General features: G+C 37.4%; 3 protein-coding genes and 1 pseudogene across 7 annotated transcripts; 1 reads left to right on the forward strand and 3 right to left on the reverse strand.

The window, feature by feature from the left end:
- Window positions 1–90: 90 nt before the first annotated feature.
- Window positions 91–4,669, reverse strand: LOC107748398 (putative deoxyribonuclease TATDN2). 3 transcript variants are annotated; one of them, XM_016563177.1, is made up of 8 exons: window positions 4,306–4,669; window positions 4,191–4,227; window positions 3,662–3,960; window positions 3,207–3,554; window positions 1,725–2,711; window positions 1,506–1,633; window positions 937–1,120; window positions 91–822 (listed from the first exon to the last, which is right to left on the reverse strand). In XM_016563177.1, exons 3-8 carry the CDS (start codon window positions 3,947–3,949, stop codon window positions 682–684), a joined length of 2,076 nt encoding a protein of 691 aa, XP_016418663.1. In that variant the 5' UTR covers window positions 3,950–3,960; window positions 4,191–4,227; window positions 4,306–4,669; the 3' UTR covers window positions 91–681. The 3 variants fall into 3 exon arrangements, with proteins under 3 accessions (XP_016418663.1, XP_016418664.1, XP_016418662.1); XM_016563178.1 differs by lacking the exon at window positions 4,191–4,227 and having other exon boundaries at window positions 4,526–4,669; XM_016563176.1 differs by having other exon boundaries at window positions 4,191–4,669.
- Window positions 4,670–5,367: 698 nt separating this feature from the next.
- On the reverse strand, window positions 5,368–7,919 carry LOC107748400 (von Hippel-Lindau disease tumor suppressor-like). Of its 2 annotated transcripts, XM_016563181.1 has the most exons (4): window positions 7,729–7,919; window positions 7,448–7,634; window positions 6,548–6,670; window positions 5,368–5,889 (listed from the first exon to the last, which is right to left on the reverse strand). In XM_016563181.1, the coding sequence occupies exons 1-4, from the start codon at window positions 7,759–7,761 to the stop codon at window positions 5,696–5,698; spliced, it is 537 nt and encodes a 178-aa protein (XP_016418667.1). In that variant the 5' UTR covers window positions 7,762–7,919; the 3' UTR covers window positions 5,368–5,695. The 2 variants fall into 2 exon arrangements, with proteins under 2 accessions (XP_016418667.1, XP_016418668.1); XM_016563182.1 differs by having other exon boundaries at window positions 5,370–5,889; window positions 7,448–7,915.
- Window positions 7,920–8,604: 685 nt separating this feature from the next.
- Window positions 8,605–15,161, reverse strand: LOC107748399 (protein cereblon-like). Of its 2 annotated transcripts, none has more exons than XM_016563180.1 (11): window positions 15,002–15,161; window positions 13,868–13,977; window positions 13,437–13,639; window positions 13,102–13,260; window positions 12,795–12,951; window positions 11,374–11,433; window positions 11,060–11,144; window positions 10,861–10,976; window positions 10,691–10,755; window positions 10,046–10,177; window positions 8,605–9,914 (listed from the first exon to the last, which is right to left on the reverse strand). In XM_016563180.1, the coding sequence occupies exons 1-11, from the start codon at window positions 15,072–15,074 to the stop codon at window positions 9,737–9,739; spliced, it is 1,338 nt and encodes a 445-aa protein (XP_016418666.1). In that variant the 5' UTR covers window positions 15,075–15,161; the 3' UTR covers window positions 8,605–9,736. The 2 variants fall into 2 exon arrangements, with proteins under 2 accessions (XP_016418666.1, XP_016418665.1); XM_016563179.1 differs by having other exon boundaries at window positions 11,374–11,436; window positions 15,002–15,160.
- On the forward strand, window positions 15,126–16,270 carry LOC107748411 (dnaJ homolog subfamily B member 9-like; annotated as a pseudogene).
- The last annotated feature ends 451 nt before the right edge of the window (window positions 16,271–16,721 follow it).

Raw genomic sequence — 16,721 nt, forward strand, 5'->3', positions numbered from 1 at the left:
TAACATCCGTTTCACATTCAATGAGGTCTCAAATGGAAAAGCAGCCTTGTCTTTCTCAAAAAATGAATTTCATAAATCCACTCATGTTGCATATACAAGATCATTTATTCAATCTTCCTATTTAGACAAAAGTTACATTTATATAAAACCAACAACTTGGTAAAAGCTATTTGTTGTGGTTTTTCACAATCTGTTTTACACTGTCTTTTAGCATAAACTTTCATGTCATGGTGTAAGCAAAAATTACTTATTCTAATATAAGGGAAGACACAAGCTGGCATCTTATGTCACTTATGTCTCACAAGCATACATAACTTGTAAGAATGTATGCAGACACATGACAAAAGCATCCTGAGAACAAAGAACCATTTTAAAACAATACTGAAGAGATATTAAAATTAATCATTACTAATGTTTTTAACAGATGTGAAGTTACCTACACCACTTACAAAACTTAAGTATCAATGCTCATACATTTATTAGCACATACTACAGTACATTGAAGTAGAAATTTTAACTTTTTTTGCAGACATTGTTATGTAAACACAAGGAAAGGGTCAAGGAAATCACATTCAAGACCATTTAGTTTGGAAATAAATGCCAAAGATGCAAGACTAAGCTGATAGCAGCTGGACTAAGATTGCAAGGACTTCAGTTGCTATAGTAACATGGAGTTTCTAATCACAGACCATATATATGTCTAGTGTTCTGCCGGACTGTTTGCAGTACTGTGGTTAGGCTCTCTCCCTTCAGCAGACTAATCTCATGCAGTGTGTGTATGCCCATGCCAGGGTGAGCAAACCTGCATCTGGACTTAGGCACCTGTAGAGAGAGGAAGAGCGGTGTGTGTATATGTATATTAAAGAATGACAAATTGAGTAAGGCATGCACATATATGTAAGCGGAATCAAAAAATGTGCGCTAAGATACTGATACCTGTCTGGGTACAAAATATGGTGCATCTGTCTCCAGTAAGATTCTGTCGAGTGATATTTTCCTCACGGCGTCTCGTGCCTCCACAGCGTGATGGTACGTCACAAGTCCAGTGAAACCCACACACAGGTTAGAGAATTCACTTAGGAACGGCTCAATCACAGAGTAGCTGTTGGTAAAACAGTGTCTAACATACAATGACACACGTTAGAAGACTATGAAAATAAATACATTATATAAATTGTTTATATATATATATACAGACACTTTTAATTTTACAAAAAATATATATTTCAAATAAATGCTGTTATTTTAAACTTTTATTCATCAAAGAAACCTGGAAAAAAAAAATCACTATTTAAAAAAAAAAAAAAAGTTTTTCAACATTGATAATAGTAAAAACCATTATTAATAATTAGGCACCAAATCAACTTATTACAATGATTTCTGAAGTATCATCTGCCACTGAAAATTTAGTAATGGCTGCTGATAGCTTTGCCATCACAGGAATAAATTACATTTAGAAAAAGAAAACAGTTCATGGTCCGAGCGTTTGTTTTATGAAAACTGACCTGTGTATTTTGTAATCTCGGGGGACACACTTCTTCATAATTTTCAGAACATCGTCATCAGCATCACGGCAATGTATGACAAGAGGCTTCCCGAGAGAGACGGCCAACTGCAACTGCCGTTCAAACACCTTGACACACAAAGACAGAAATGTTTAAAAAAAATAATATATTTTAGCATAATATAAAAACAGTTGGAAGTAATCATCCTGTTTGCCATACCTCTTTCTGCTTCCTTGAGTCTGTGGAATTCTTATACGAGTAATCCAAACCGATCTCTCCGAATGCAATGGTCTTAGGGTGACGCATAGCACCCATGATGCTTTGCTCATGAGCATGGTTATACTCCTTGGCAAAATGCGGGTGGCAACCAAAGGCTCCCCACACTTTCTCCTCTCCCAGTAGCCCTTCCCAGATGGCCTCTCTCTCAGTGATTCGTGGGTTGCAGAAATCTGCGATGCAGCCCCTAAACTCCATTGGGAAACTACTTGCATACTTGCTCTGAAATTTTTGGAAACTTCCCCGGAAACCCAACTTCCCATAGAGCATGTCAAGGTGACAGTGCGTGTCAATAAATCCTGCAGAATCTGCTTTTGAGTAGTTCAAATCTGACAGCCAAAGAGGCTCCGAGCCAACAGACATCCTGCGAGTGGCACCGTCCGCAGCAAGGAGCATCTGTGAGGATGCGTAAATATTTGATTCTGAAGTCCTGCGTGTAGTAAGAGGAGAGTAATCCCAGTTACCAGGTGTATATGGAACGGAGGCAAAGGTTCTGAGCCCGGGGAAAGCATCGACCAGTGTAGAAGTGCTGATGATAGACTGTTGTAATTTGAGTGACCGCCTAACTGTCCTACAACGCGAGTAGTTCTTGGGTGGCTCGAGGTCAAGGGCTGTGTTCTGAGGTGGAAGCTCTGACAAGAGCTCCATATCCCTGGCTGGGATTGTTGGGGAAGTGTCACAACCTTGTGGCTCCAGTTTCCACAGGGCTTGTGGGAATATTGAAGGCTTTAAAGCTGGTGATGAAGAGTAAGGCTTGCATTCCAAAGGTGGAGGAGTGTCACTGAATTCCACAAGCTTACAATCCCTTTTAAGCTCAGTTGTTTGTCGCCCCTTTGGTTCCATAGACTCATCCTGTGAGAAAACTTCAACCTGCTCGGAGTCCTCAACATCGGACCAATCCGGCGATTCTGGACGCTTTAGGATCACACTCTGTGCACAGAGACAAAGTCAGTATCAATTCTCTTAAAAGACATTTATAATAGTGCAGAACAGCCATGCTTTATATAGGACTTCATTTATTATATATCGAACAGTTCAAGTTTTTGGATAGTACGATTTTTTTAATGTTTTGAAAGTCTCTTAAGCTCACCAAGGCTGCATTTATCCGATTATAAATATAGTAAAAACAGTATTGTATGCATATTGTGAAATATTGAAAATACTGAAATTTATATAACAGTTTTAATATATTTTACAATGTAATTTATTCCTGTGATGACAAAGCTGAATTTCAAGTGTGCTTAAGAAACATTTCTTATTATTATCAATGTTGAAAACATTGAATTGAAAAATAGATTTTTTCCCAAATTGTCTTTGTCAATTTTGATAAATTTAAACACATTCTTGCTGAACAAACATTTAATTTATTTTAAAAAGTAATAAAAATAATAAATAAACAAAATAAAAAAAAATTGTATCCATTACCGTGGTGTCCAGCTTTATTTCTGTCCCATCATCTTCTGTGTCTATGAACTCCAGAGGGGGAGGCCTATCATCTGTAGTCGTGATCAGTAGTTCATTCTTCTCACTGAATGAGCAGCAGTCAAGCTCAGAGGTACTTTCCTCCTCAATTGCCTTTATAAGCTTGTCTGGGGTTTTCTTTGCAGATAGACTTTTAGGCCCACCAATTGATGACTTTTTGTTTGCATCCCCCATTGCATCATTCAGTGCTTTGAGGAGAATTACTTTCTGCCCTTCTTCAGGACTCCTGCGTTTCTTTCCAGCAGAAGGAGGTGAAGGTCCAACAGAGGATTGTTGTCCTGAAACAGTGTCCTATATGTCACACACAAAACACAAATCCAGTCAAATACATGCAATTTTTAAATACAGATATTTCTACAATTAAAATACACAAACATATAATTCTTATTGTTACTTACCTCACCAGGACTCTTTTTTCTTGACAGTGCTCCGTGGCGTCCAGTCAGTTTTAACCGTGTTTTGGGTGTACTGCTTGGAGTGCTGAGACACATGTTCTCCATGTCGCCCAGTCCAGCTGACCCAGTAGATGTGTTGAGTCCAGGAGAGCTAACCTCACTCATACCACCATCCTGACCATTTCCATCCCAGCATGTTGGCTGTGCCACACCCACACTGTTCTTCATGAGCTTTCTTGGGGATTCCACATTCAGCCATGTAAACTTCACCTTTTCCCTTTTGTGGTTCATCGTACTAGGACCTTGAGAAAGGACATTTATACATAAAAATACATAATCAAAAATGAGAAACACAAACAGGTGCAGCCGTTTCTAAACTCTATCTGAGAAGGATTCACTTGCAGGTTCTTTGAGAAAACAGAAAACATGGCAAAACTCAAGGTGGAGATGGACTTCAACAACCAGATGCGCTTACAAAGAACTCTGACGCTCACTTAAGTTAAATAGGGATTAATATTCATTCAGTATTTACGTGTTTAAAAACTCCGTAGTCAGCAGATGGGCATTTCCTGTAGGTTAGCTAAAATTTAGAAACACATCGACGTCTCCTACTTATTTTTATACATTAATAAATAAAAGGCATAAACCTTCATACGATGTAAAACACGTTAGCATGTTCATTTAAAGAGCTATTGGTTAATTACAGATGCTAATAATTAGCAAAACCTCGTGTCTGACCCAAACCTGTGACCCCACGCGTCAGAGCACATAACGACGATCACAAGAACGGAAAACAGTCTGAAAGTGAGTAATAGTGTTGATTAAACCCGTTTTAGTTCAAGCAACGGCAAAGTTAAAATTACAAACCTTAAGACCTGCACGGATGAAGAACGTTCAGGTGGATCACGTGCGTATGTAATTAGCGATGCGTTCACTCAATAATCAACTGGACCCAGACGGCGTTGCACGATGGTGAACGCTGTTTGAGAAAGTACTAAGTATGGAGTGTGCACATATCTAGCACGTATTTAAGGGGATAAGAAAATAAACATTTCATTTATTATGTTCCCCCCACCCCACTTAAAGTCAATCTGTGCATAGAAGACTTACAAAAAGCAACCGAGGAAAACAAGTTGACCTTTTGTTACAACATGCCCCAATACTGGGGTACATTGTCACAATGAAACCTGCCATTCAGGCTATTATAGGCTTTTCAGCAAAATGTAGAGAGTTCAAAAATTGTAAACCACAAAACAAGTCATAAAAATACAGAAACAGCAAACCATTTTTTTGGCCAACAATATTGTAATGAATCATTTGTTTTAAATGTATAACCTTTAAAACTCGCCCCAGGCTTAAAGTTATTTTAAAAAAGCCTTGTCCTAAGTACACAGTTTACCATTTTGGTTAAAATCTAATAGTTAAATAATTCACCCTTACCTGAATGTAGGAGCTTCTATTGTGTTAACTTGTTTACCCCACAACTATTACAAAAAATAGGGGTTTAGTTTTTAGTTATTCTAATAATTGTCTTGAAGTAGATGTTTGAAACCAAGCAAAACCATTGTTAGAGAAAACTACTTATATATACACATACATATATAATTACATAAATACGCACATTTGAACTACTAATAAATGCTGGCTTGATGCAAGAGTTATTAGTCTTATATATAATTAGACACATAGACATAATTAAAAACATTTAGTAACTTTTTTATTATTAGAAAGATTTTTCCAAATATGAAGCTGATAAAAGAGTAAAAGTATACAGAGAACTGTAACCAAAAATATTGCAAGGCAATCACACAAAATCTGCATTTTCTATAGTTCCTTCTGTGGACTCAGTGCCTGTCACTGAAACCTAAAAATACCTATGTTTAAAGTGTCCATTTGCTTAAGAAATATTCCTCCTGATCTGAGGTTTATCAACACTGTATTTTACAGTGCCAGATTATATTGTCCATTTATGGTGCTGGTACACAGGTCTGCTCAGTAAATATGCCCTCATTCACACTCATATTAATGTTCATATTTTCATCTGTTTTGCTGTTCTCTGTTCTCCAGTAACTTCTGTTCCACTCGCTGGCTAATGCGTCGTAGATCGGCGTGAATGCTGGGTCTCTGAGCAAGGTCATCTTGTAGGTAGCGGGCGATCTCCAGCCGACAGATATGTTCTCTGCGAACCAACCGCCTCACAACTTGCAGACAGCGCTCTCGCAAGGTCAACACTGGTAAACACAAATATAAAGTGGAAAGTAAATTTCAGATTTAAAAAAAATTCAGATTCTGTTTAATTAATGATACCATAATTGACCCTTCGCTGGGAGTTTGATTGACATGCAATATGACCAATCATAATGCCGAATCTGCCATTTTTGTCCGACAAACAAACCAGACAAGAGAGTAGATTAATGACGGTGGACTTGAACTTGAAAAATGGTGTGTATTAACGTCTTGCCGCAGTTGAAACAAGATACCTTCTGATATTCATTCATGTTTATTTTGTGTTATAACTAGTAAAGAGGAAGAGATGATTGGTTCACGTGCCACTTAAACTGAGGCACTTCAGCAATCTGTCACGTCACATTAAAGAGCCACGAAACGGTATTTATTGTTTGAATTTCTTAAATAATGACAAAATTTGAAAGCTGAGTCTTTGTTTCATACCTAAAGTAACCTGCTCTTTTTCACTGCGTGAGAACATGATGTCTAGTGTGAAATGCCATGGCTTGTCGAACGTAACAACAGTTATGAGAGGGGTTCCCAGAAAATGTAATATGCAATGCTTAGAAATACAATTATCACGTGATCTCAATATTAGTGAAAGAATTCTAATTTATAAAATGAATGGTCAATTGGTTATCAGTCTGAATGAAAAATGTATACCAGGCAATGTGATGTTGGCGATTGAGACTTGTCCATTTTCAAGGTGGGGTGGCAAATACATCTCTTTATTATTGACTACCATTGGATCATCAGTTTCTGCATCCCGAAACATCCATGGATGTCCTGACAGAAACAGAAAAACAGAATCAGAAAGATTTGTTAAAATAGATCATTTCACTACTTAACCCATATTCAGTTACATATATAGTCTATTTCAGATAGTCCTTTTTTGGCATTAATAGGTAAAAAAAACAAAAAAAAAACATGAAACTAAGATGTAAATGGATTCGAATCACTTACAATGGGGTCAGGTGTTAATTTTTAAGTGGTTTCTCCGGAGACTAAAAATCACTTTTGGGAAAACAGCTCAGCTGTGTCCATGTACTCTTTGTTAGTTCATGCGGTCAAACCAAACGCTTTGGTGTTCTGAACAGTTTGTTTTGCCTGGTGCAGAACATTTTTGTTGAGCCATTTTGTGCTTAACCCATATTCAGTTACATATATAGTCTATTTCAGATATAGTCCTTTTTTGGCATTTTAATAGGTAAAAAAAAAAAACATGAAACTAAGATGTAAATGGATTCGAATCACTTACAATGGGGTCAGGTGTTAATTTTTAAGTGGTTTCTCCGGAGACTAAAAATCACTTTTGGGAAAACAGCTCAGCTGTGTCCATGTACTCTTTGTTAGTTCATGCGGTCAAACCAAACGCTTTGGTGTTCTGAACAGTTTGTTTTGCCTGGTGCAGAACATTTTTGTTGAGCCATTTTGTGCACTGACTGGCATAAAACATGGATAAGGAGTAGCAGGCTGAAAATAGTAGCCCTAAACAAGTCAAACGTCTCAGACAGTAATTTTCCAAATGTATTTAGACCATAATACAACAATAATCGTACGAACCCACATAAGTTTCCATTCTTTTTCCGGTGTACGGCTGAATATCTACGTATGGCTGCGGCTCCCCACGGAAGTTGATCCAGACGGGCTTTACGACTCGCGGACTGCGGTTACAGAACACCACGTGCGCCGGTATCCGGCTAACCAGAGATCGGACCAGCGGCAGCGGTTGCTGCCCCTCCGGAGATTCCTGAGGCATCGTCAAAGACAGGACAAGACCAACTCAAAGATACGAACACTAGCCACGCTGCATACAAATAAATACACAAACTAACGTTAGAAACGTTAAAGTTCGCTTCTACATAGGTTGAACTCATAAGCCACGGCCCAAAGCATCAGGGAATGGAGGTAACAGAGTGTGTCCGTGACTGCCAACATTTGTCTGTACAGCTTGTCGTCGTTTGTTGTGATTGCGTAATCATGTGAGAGCCAGTGAAGAAGACAGCGCGGCTCGTAGCAACACCTCCCTCTGGTGGTTTGTATGGGAATGAAAACATGACAAATGAAATGTATCTGTGCTCGAAATTAAACATTACATTATTACAGTATATACGGTTTACGTCTCTTTAAAAAAAGTGGCATATGAAATTATGCAAAACAGACGTTTCAAACTGTAGTATTGTGATCAAACTATGGCAATGTTTGGATTAGTAGACTATATTTCTACAGTATAAACCAAGATTTTTAATTAAAAGGTATTTTAAACAAACATTTCAGTATCACATTACAATAAAGTCTCACCAGTTAACATTAGTTTATGCATTAGCTAACAATGTAACAGCATAGTAAGATTTTTAATTAAAAGGTATTTTAAACAAACATTTCAGTATCACATTACAATAAAGTCTCACTAGTTAACATTAGTTTATGCATTAGCTAACAATGTAACAGCATAGTCTTTGCCAACATTAGTTAATAAAAATACAACTGTTCATTGTTAGTTCATGTCTGCTCAGGTCCATTAAATATGAACAGATAATTTTATTTTAATAATGTATTAGTAAATGCAGAAATTAACATTAAATGAAGATTAATAAATGCTTTAGAAATATTCTTCATTGTTAGTTCATGTTAGCTAATGTAGCTAATGTTAACAAATTGACAATTCCAAATAGAAATTTCCTTGAAGAACAGATTAAACACGCTGTGACTTTTCCGAAGCAGTTTATTGATGAGAATTTATCAGTACTGAACAGTATTTAATCTCTTGAACAATACAGATATGCAAGTCAGCGTGTATCATGTGTGTGTGTGTTTTCTTATTATTACATCTATGTAACTGACTAGTGAAGAATGAACATGTTTGTGTGCTGATTTTCTGTGTAAAGTGTGTATTTTGCACTCCATTTAATGAACATGTGAATAGAATCTTTATATTTTAGGAAGTTTCTCAATGCAGACTGTAGTTTCTCGGCACACCAATTCTGTTCTGGATACACGTTTTTGGCTCTCAACTCAACATATAATTCATATCATCATTCAAGTAAATGGTATCCAAATAAAACAATTATAATGAATGAAGCAAAACTGAGAAACACAAAATACCTTTTGAGTGTTGCACTTGATATTGAGTCTAAATAACATAATAGGTAACTCCCTGATATTTCCTTGATTATTGACCGCTGACAATTTTAGCCAGGAGTTGTGTGTCAAATGTACCCGACACAAGCACATGGGACATAGCATGATGGGAATTATTTAATTCAAGCAGTTTAGATCTTGTTTTGTAGAAGCTGAGACATCCAAGAGCATTTAATTGGTTGGGGATATTCTACATGACTGTTGATTATGTTGCTAAAAGTGGGCATGAAAAGACTTTTTGTCAGACTAAATGAGATCATCACATCACACTTTGATGTTAGAAATGTGTCCCTATTTTAACACAATACTCATAAACATCCAAACAAGATGGCATATTTCTTAACTCTTATCTAGGCAGCAATAATGAAGAAAAGACTGCTAGACTGTAAATTAAGTGCATTACAACAGACTGTGATATCTTAAAGAGCCCATCTGCTATGATATTGCACGTATCAGGCTGTAATTTACACAGCACAAGGTGTGTGAAGGCAACAACTTGCATTCTGTTGTTCTTTCTACTCCTGTAAATTATGCTTCCCTGTCCCCTTTTTCTTTCCTCTCCCTGTTCATGCACACATCTACACATATAAACTCACAAACACACTTTCTCTCTTTCTCTGGGTGAGGTTTTGGGGTGATAGAGGAGACCCCTGGGGGAGCAAATGCTTGTGGGCTGTAGGGTTAAAGGTCACAAGTAATCCTCAGATCACATTACAGGCACAGCAAGCGTGACCCCTCGATACCCTCCTCGCCCTGTGGGATTGTCGGTAACAGGGCAGAACGAGTCAAACCCCAGAACCGAGGTGGACTCAGATCTTTTTTTACTGCTGAGAACTTCCAGCCCATATGAGAGCCACAGGTTCTGCACTGAGCAATTATCCACGCATACCTAGGCAAAGAAATACATTAAATAAATGTAATTATACATGAAAATGGCTAATTATTTGGATGGATTCTAAGACATAGTGATCAAACAAAATTCAAATGATCAAAAACACGTACAAATACATTGAATCTCACCCTGGAAACCAACTATGCAGTGTGGAAGGTCGTCCAATCAGGTTGAGGTTGTTGGCCTTGTAGACTGTAAGCGTCTCGTGAACATAACCATGTGGATTCACATATGCTGCCATTGGCCCATAAAGAGATAGACTAAAATCAGAGGAGTGCTGAATGAGTAACTGTTCTCATTTCAGTCTTAAAAGGAAAGCTATCATATGCTTTCAGAAGACTTGGAATATTAAAGTCGCAATAAAATGGAAGTAACAACAGAGTATTCAAGTAAAATGGATTATTGAAGAAGAAAAAGTGTAGGGTTAAGACTTGGTTCTGTCATTATTTACTCACCCTCAAGTGTTTGTTTTTTTTCCCTGCTGAACACAAAAGACGGTATTTTGAAGAATGTGAATCCCCACTGACTTCTATAGTATTTTTTCCATACTATGGAAGTCAATGAGGACCAACAACTGTTTGGTTACCCACATTCTTCTCGACATCTTATTTTGTGTTCAGCAGAAGATAAAAACTCATACAGGTTTGGAACAACTTGAGTTGAGTAAATGTTGACAGAATTTGCATTTTTGGGTGAACTATCCCTTTAATATTTTAAGTATGACTAAATTGTGACTAAATTCTCAATGTTTTTTAAAAGCGTTACTGTCTGACCTGAATATCTCATTCTTGCTGGTTATCTCTGTATCCTGGCACTGTTTACAACAGAGAGAGGTGCACTGTAAGGAAACATGAAGTGCATAAATATTTTTAGCATTTTTCATAAACAAACTCCTGGACAAAAAGAAAGACTTATAGACAAAGGCAACCTTACAAATACACACCCTGTCCATGATGTCCAACTCACAGCGCAGTCTCTGGATGGCACTGCTAATCTTCAGTAGTTGCAGTCGCAGAGCATCATCTATTGGTAGGCATGCGGCCACCCTGTATGAGAAATCTGCAGGGAGAGAGACACTCTCTTAACTACTTCACTGTGTGTGTGAGCCTAAAAGCATCTGTGTGCCTGTACCCACTGTGTACCTGTGGGATTTGTAGGCAAGGACTCGTCTTTGAGGTTTTCATCCCATTCATGGAGTTGTTTCTTTACTCTGCTCATGAGAGTTTTCTGGCGAGAAACACATACACAACCATCAGTGCTAAAATGTTGTCACTGATATTATGGAAATGTTGATGGTTGTACATTTTCAAAAACATGTCAAAAGTACTGTTCATTTGTAAAGAGGTCAAATTGTGGGAAAAAATCACCCCTTTAATGCTTTCTATGCAAAATAAACATTTGTAAAATTTATCATGTAAAATGTATAATACAATTTTTAATACAAGATCAAACTCACAGAGTCATATAAGGCATACACCCAGGGAGGCCACGTGGTCATACTTGCACAATGGATCTTCTTCTGTGAAAGAAGGTAAGAGGAACATTACGTATTAAGAAAAATTTGTTACTTATGTATAAGGATGACTTATCATTTAAAAAGTTAATATGTTTTGCAATGGCAAAACAATGATAAAGCAGAATAACTTGTCTAATTCAGTCTAATTCAATCTAAAGCAGTGATTCTTAAACTTTTTGACTCAAGTACCACCACTGTCCAACCAAATATTCAAAGTTATAGTTTTATAACCATGAAATATTGTTAACGAATAATGTGTGTCGATATAGCTACATTAATTAACCACAATTATTTCTGTGATTCCAGAATTTTTAAAAACTGTATGTTCTTATATAAAAATAATAGTAAATTTTTAAAACTGAAAAATTATTTCAGTTTTAATCTTGAGTGTATGTTTGTTTTAGCATTTTAATTAAGTAAGACTGCTATCAAAATAATAATAACAATAATTAATAATAATAATTTTTAAAAAATTAATAGGGGGGGTCTAATGCTATTTCATGCATGTTGAGTTATTTACTGTTAAAGAGTTGGATTCTCATTTTTTACAGTCTATGATTCTCATCTGATTCTCATGCTAAACATGGCCAAAGTTTCAAAAAAGATATGAATGTATTATTACTACATATTATTATGTAGTATTTCTGTGTCAAATATACTCCTTCTGGTTTTGTACAAGTTTTGGAGAGTTTTTTTCGAGCTTGGCTCTTCGTGACGTAATGAAGGGTGGAACTCCTTGAATGGGCATTTCTCCCGGAAGAGCGCGTCCGCGCACACACATTGATCAGAGCGAGAGCAAGAGCAGCCCATCAACGCGCTTCATTCGGCTGCACTGAACGGGACTCGTTCGAGAAGAATGACTCCAAAGAAGTGTGTTTTTGGTTGTAAGGGAAAGATAACCTTGTTCAGCTTACCAAAGAATCCAGCGTTACGTGAACAGTGGATGCAGTTTGTTTTTCCGGGGCAGCAATGGAGTTTTGCAAGTGTGTTTGTTGACGAACGTTTTATAAACAAGGCCCAGTTCGGCGCTGGATTTGCACATCGTTTGATACTGAAAGATGGAGCGGTCCCATATAAAAGATCCCGGTCATGATTCAGAACTGCAGACGGTAAGTGAAACGGCATCAAATGTCTGTGTTTTGTTGGCTATCGGGCAAGTGCTCGTCACTTTAGCTCCGCCCACAGCGTGCCTCCAGGAGCTCGGCTGTTTTCGGAGAGAATCGGAAAGCTGTATTTTTCTTTTATAAATATGATAAAACTAAAGACTTTCTGCAGCCCCCTTGGAAGTTTGCTAAGGCCTCCTAATAGGCCCCCTGGTTGAGAAGTACTGATCTCAAGAGATGTGTGTTTACATCAGTCACCTGTCTATAAATCTGGCTGCACCGGTCCTGTGGTGGTGTTGTTTGTGACTGTTTGGTCTGTGGTGTGTGTATATGCAAGCGGGGCAGGAATTGCAGTGCACATAAAGGCTCTGGAAGAATCCTCTCAGGTAAAATCTGTACTTTTGCCTGACGAATCCTACAAAAAACAAAAATATTTGTGTATGGGAGTGTCTCATTCACATTATATTCTTGAATTTAATGAAAAATAGCATTGTGGCTTATTACTACAGTACATTTTGTGGACGGCACATTGTAGTACCTAGTGAAAGCATGTGTATACCCCTACCCATCTGCTTGTGTGCGTATTTCATGCACTCTGAAGCGCTGCCGTCCAATAGCTTTGACCTTCACTGTCTCTATGCCGTACTCCTGTTCCTCACGAAAGGCATAGATCTCTGCAGTCGTCCCAAATTCTGCCTTTATCTCCACTCCACTCGCATCAGAACTGAGAGAGATAGAAACACGTCAAACTACAAAGTACATGTACAAATGTAACAAATATCAATACACCTGCAAACCCTCCACTGCAACCTGCTTGGATAATGTTCTCGAAGAAAAATCAAAGGTATGCGATCATTAATGTGGAGTAACTATTATTCTGGACCTTGTGTCTGTTGATACCTGTGTGCAAGCACTGCAAACGTGCGGTCTTGGCTTATGAGGTTGCGGAACATGCTGACCTCCTGTGGTCGGAAAAGCTGCAAGGGTAGCGTCTGACCTGGGATCAGAATGAGAGCGATGTGGGGAAGGACCGGCAGATTCTGCACACTGTCCTCATCATGCAGGGTACGGCCATGAAACTCCTCCATGTCTGAGCCCAGATACTTCACAACGTACACACAAATGCAGATTAAAAAAAAAATGCAAAAAAAACCCCCTTTATTTCGAGAGATTGAGATTTCACATATAGCAAAACTCTGACCATAAACTATTTGCATATAAAGTGCATGCTAATTAATTCAAAATGACTTAATAAAAAGTAAAATTCTTATTAGCCTCAGGTCAAGTCACATGACTGGTGTTTAAATGTACTGATGACAGATGACACTCACAGTGTGTGAAGTTGGCAGACTCGTGTCAAAGTTTATAATACTTGGCTTTTCTGCATCCTCACCATCTCGATCCTCCGTCTCCATATCATCCTCTTCTTCCTCTTCATTTTCTGTAGAAAAACAGAAAGATGAAAGATAGAGATTAGACTTAGAATATAATTTCACTTATCCCAATCAACATCACACCATGTTTATTCATTTAGGCCAGAAGAGAACTGGTTCCCCAAACTGGTTTTTCCCATGGTTTTTTCCCCTCCATTTCTGTCACCTCATGGAGTTTGGGTTCCTTTCCATCGTCGCCTTTGGTTTACTTAATTGTGGTTTTATAGACACTTCATATTCAGTAATATTACCAATTTGACAGCACTGACACTATTGGAAGACAACAAATTTTCAACTGAATTGAGCTGAATAATGACACTGTTGTCTTCTGTGTTATAGCTGGGTCAAATTTGTTAATAATTCATGAATTTTACAACATCAACATTGGTATTAAACTTAACTGAATTCCTGTTTAATACTTTGAAGCTGCTTTGAAACTATCTCGATTGTATAAAACGCTATAAAAAAATAAAGGTGACTTCACTTGACTTATTATCTAACGTTACTGTATTTTGTTTTATTATTTACTTACACTTTCACTTACTTGACTTATTATCTACTGTATTTTGTTTTATTATTTACTTACACTTTCACTTTGTTAACAACATCTACATTTACAACCTATTTCAACCTACTTTCGATTTCAGTCATACAGAGGACAACGGGCATGCATAAAGCCAGTAATAAGCAAACAGCAAGCAAATATCTCATCTACATTCATAACGCAATGAATATAATAACAAGTCTACTGACAATACAATAATACAACAAAATGCGTGCACACTTGACTCAAGAATGTTGTTGCAGCTATCTAAGCTACAGCTCCATAAAGTGTCGCAAAATATCTTTACTCACAAGTGTTTTAAATAACAAGAGCTCACAAACGTTGTCAGCTGTCATGCACGGCGACAGCTGCGGACATGGGTCTGTCTGTAAAGATCTCCCTGCATGTTCTGAGGAGGACATTAAGCTGGCACGCTTTTGATACTGCAATAGCTCCGTGTTTATTAGGAAACTAACAGGCATACGTACCTGGCTGGAGCTGTAGTTGGTTCCCCATTTCGTCGTTAATGTTGTCGTCGCCTCCGCCCCTCTCAGCAGCCATAGCCGTGTGTTTACAATCCGCTCCCAACAAGCGCAGCACTACCGTGAAGAGATGTGCGGGGAAAAACACACAGCGCCCTCATGTGAGTGGATGTTAGTGGTCTAGTAATTTTGACTCATCCAGGTGAATCGATTCTTTTGAATCAGTTCACTAGAAATATCAATTTTTAGTGCCTTTCAGTAGATGGCGACCATACAGTGTATGGTGGCGACAAGTTGTGTGTGTGTGTGTGTGTGTGTAGGGAGAGTGATTGAATCATTTAAATCAAACTGATTCATGATACTGAGTTGTTCAGGTAACCAAGGTAATCTTGATATACTTTATAAAAATTTTGCGTTTTCACAAATTTATGAAGATTCTCTATTCCCCCACAAAGTCTACGTCTGAACGAAAAGAGATGCTTTGTTCGTTTATTTCGTACATGAATGAAATGAACGAGATTCATTCATTTAAAAGATGTGTTCTGATAAAACGATTTGTTCACGAAACAAACAAGTAAAAGAGTCGTGTTAGTGTTAGTTTAACCGTATCGAAATCGAAACGTGGGGTCATTCTTTGCTTATTATTTGCAATAAGGTAAACTTGTTTCTTTTGGTGACAGCAGAGCATTTATGTCTGGTGCTTCTGTTATGTGTATGTGCCTGTAATTGTCTGAGTGACTATTACTCAGTTCTTGGAGTGTCTTTCACTCAGCATCTTCAAGATATCAAGAAAGCGTTTCACAAGCTGGCCCTTAAACACCATCCTGAACCAAAGCCCAAATGCACAGCAGGCATTCACACACATTGCTCAGGGTATGTACTTTCAAAAAAATTTATTTACAACCTAACTGAAGTATTTAATGAATAATTTTGTTAATTTTTTCCCCCTTAGCCTATGAGGTGCTGTCTGACAGAGAGAAAAGACAAGTCTATGATCAAATGGACCATCTAACTAACCCTGATCAGGACAGAAAGAAAAAGTTCAAGAAAGATGAAAATGAGGACATGGACAGCAATCCCTTTGTCGATAAAGGTACATTTCATGGTAAAAGGGGTTTCCAGCATTTTAGTTTAGAGGAGCTGCTTTATACGTTGCGGATGGATGATGACGTCTTTATGAGTGAACAACCTGGCTATGAAGAATGGAGTTTTATTTTTGGGCCTGATGATAATGATGAAACAGTCCTCCTCTGTGATCTTTTCAACATGCTTTGATTTCCAGGGTTTGTGTATTTTGGTCAGTAATAAGTTGTATTTTTATTTATACTTATTAATTACATAAATTCTGTTTTACACATTTATCTTGCTGCTGTGTTTATTAAATACAACTTCAAATTAAACAAACAAATAAAAATCTACATAATTGTCATTATTTTGTAGAGAACTGCCCTTTGAGAGCTAACAAATAAAAAGCTTCAAAGTGTAATTTGTTTTTACATGAAATAATTCTAAGAACATTCATTTCCAAAAAATAGCATGCTTCAGGAATTCACCAGTATGATATTTAGATTCATAAATATTATAAGCAACTATTTTTTTTAATCAACATTACAGATCATAGATCTTGATTTGTTGGCTTTTATCACAATTAAGCTTTACCTAAACTGCACATTACTTGCTGCAAATAACTATATGTTAAGACACTAATTTGTTTTCTGAAGTTATG

The sequence above is a fragment of the Sinocyclocheilus rhinocerous genome, unplaced genomic scaffold (genome assembly GCF_001515625.1).
Source record: "Sinocyclocheilus rhinocerous isolate Xijiao unplaced genomic scaffold, SAMN03320098_v1.1 scaffold890, whole genome shotgun sequence".
NCBI lineage: Eukaryota > Metazoa > Chordata > Actinopteri > Cypriniformes > Cyprinidae > Sinocyclocheilus > Sinocyclocheilus rhinocerous.

Bases quoted from the DNA above. Each gene is read 5' to 3' on its own strand.
- LOC107748398 (XM_016563178.1), bottom strand. From the start codon at position 3,949: ATGAACCACAAAAGGGAAAAGGTGAAGTTTACATGGCTGAATGTGGAA. The intron at 2,712-3,206 runs GTAATGGATACA...CTCTGTGCACAG, and splicing joins AAATAAAGCTGGACACCACG to AGTGTGATCCTAAAGCGTCC. The intron at 1,634-1,724 runs GTATGGCAAACA...TTGTGTGTCAAG, and splicing joins ACTCAAGGAAGCAGAAAGAG to GTGTTTGAACGGCAGTTGCA.
- LOC107748400 (XM_016563181.1), bottom strand. From the start codon at position 7,761: ATGAGTTCAACCTATGTAGAAGCGAACTTTAAC. The intron at 6,671-7,447 runs GTTCGTACGATT...TGTTTCTGTCAG, and splicing joins AAGAATGGAAACTTATGTGG to GACATCCATGGATGTTTCGG. The intron at 5,890-6,547 runs GTATACATTTTT...TGTGTTTACCAG, and splicing joins CGCCAACATCACATTGCCTG to TGTTGACCTTGCGAGAGCGC.
- LOC107748399 (XM_016563179.1), bottom strand. From the start codon at position 15,074: ATGGCTGCTGAGAGGGGCGGAGGCGACGACAACATTAACGACGAAATG. The intron at 10,756-10,860 runs GTGTGTATTTGT...GTTTCCTTACAG, and splicing joins AGTTGGACATCATGGACAGG to TGCACCTCTCTCTGTTGTAA. The intron at 9,915-10,045 runs GTGAGATTCAAT...TTCTTTGCCTAG, and splicing joins CTGCATAGTTGGTTTCCAGG to GTATGCGTGGATAATTGCTC.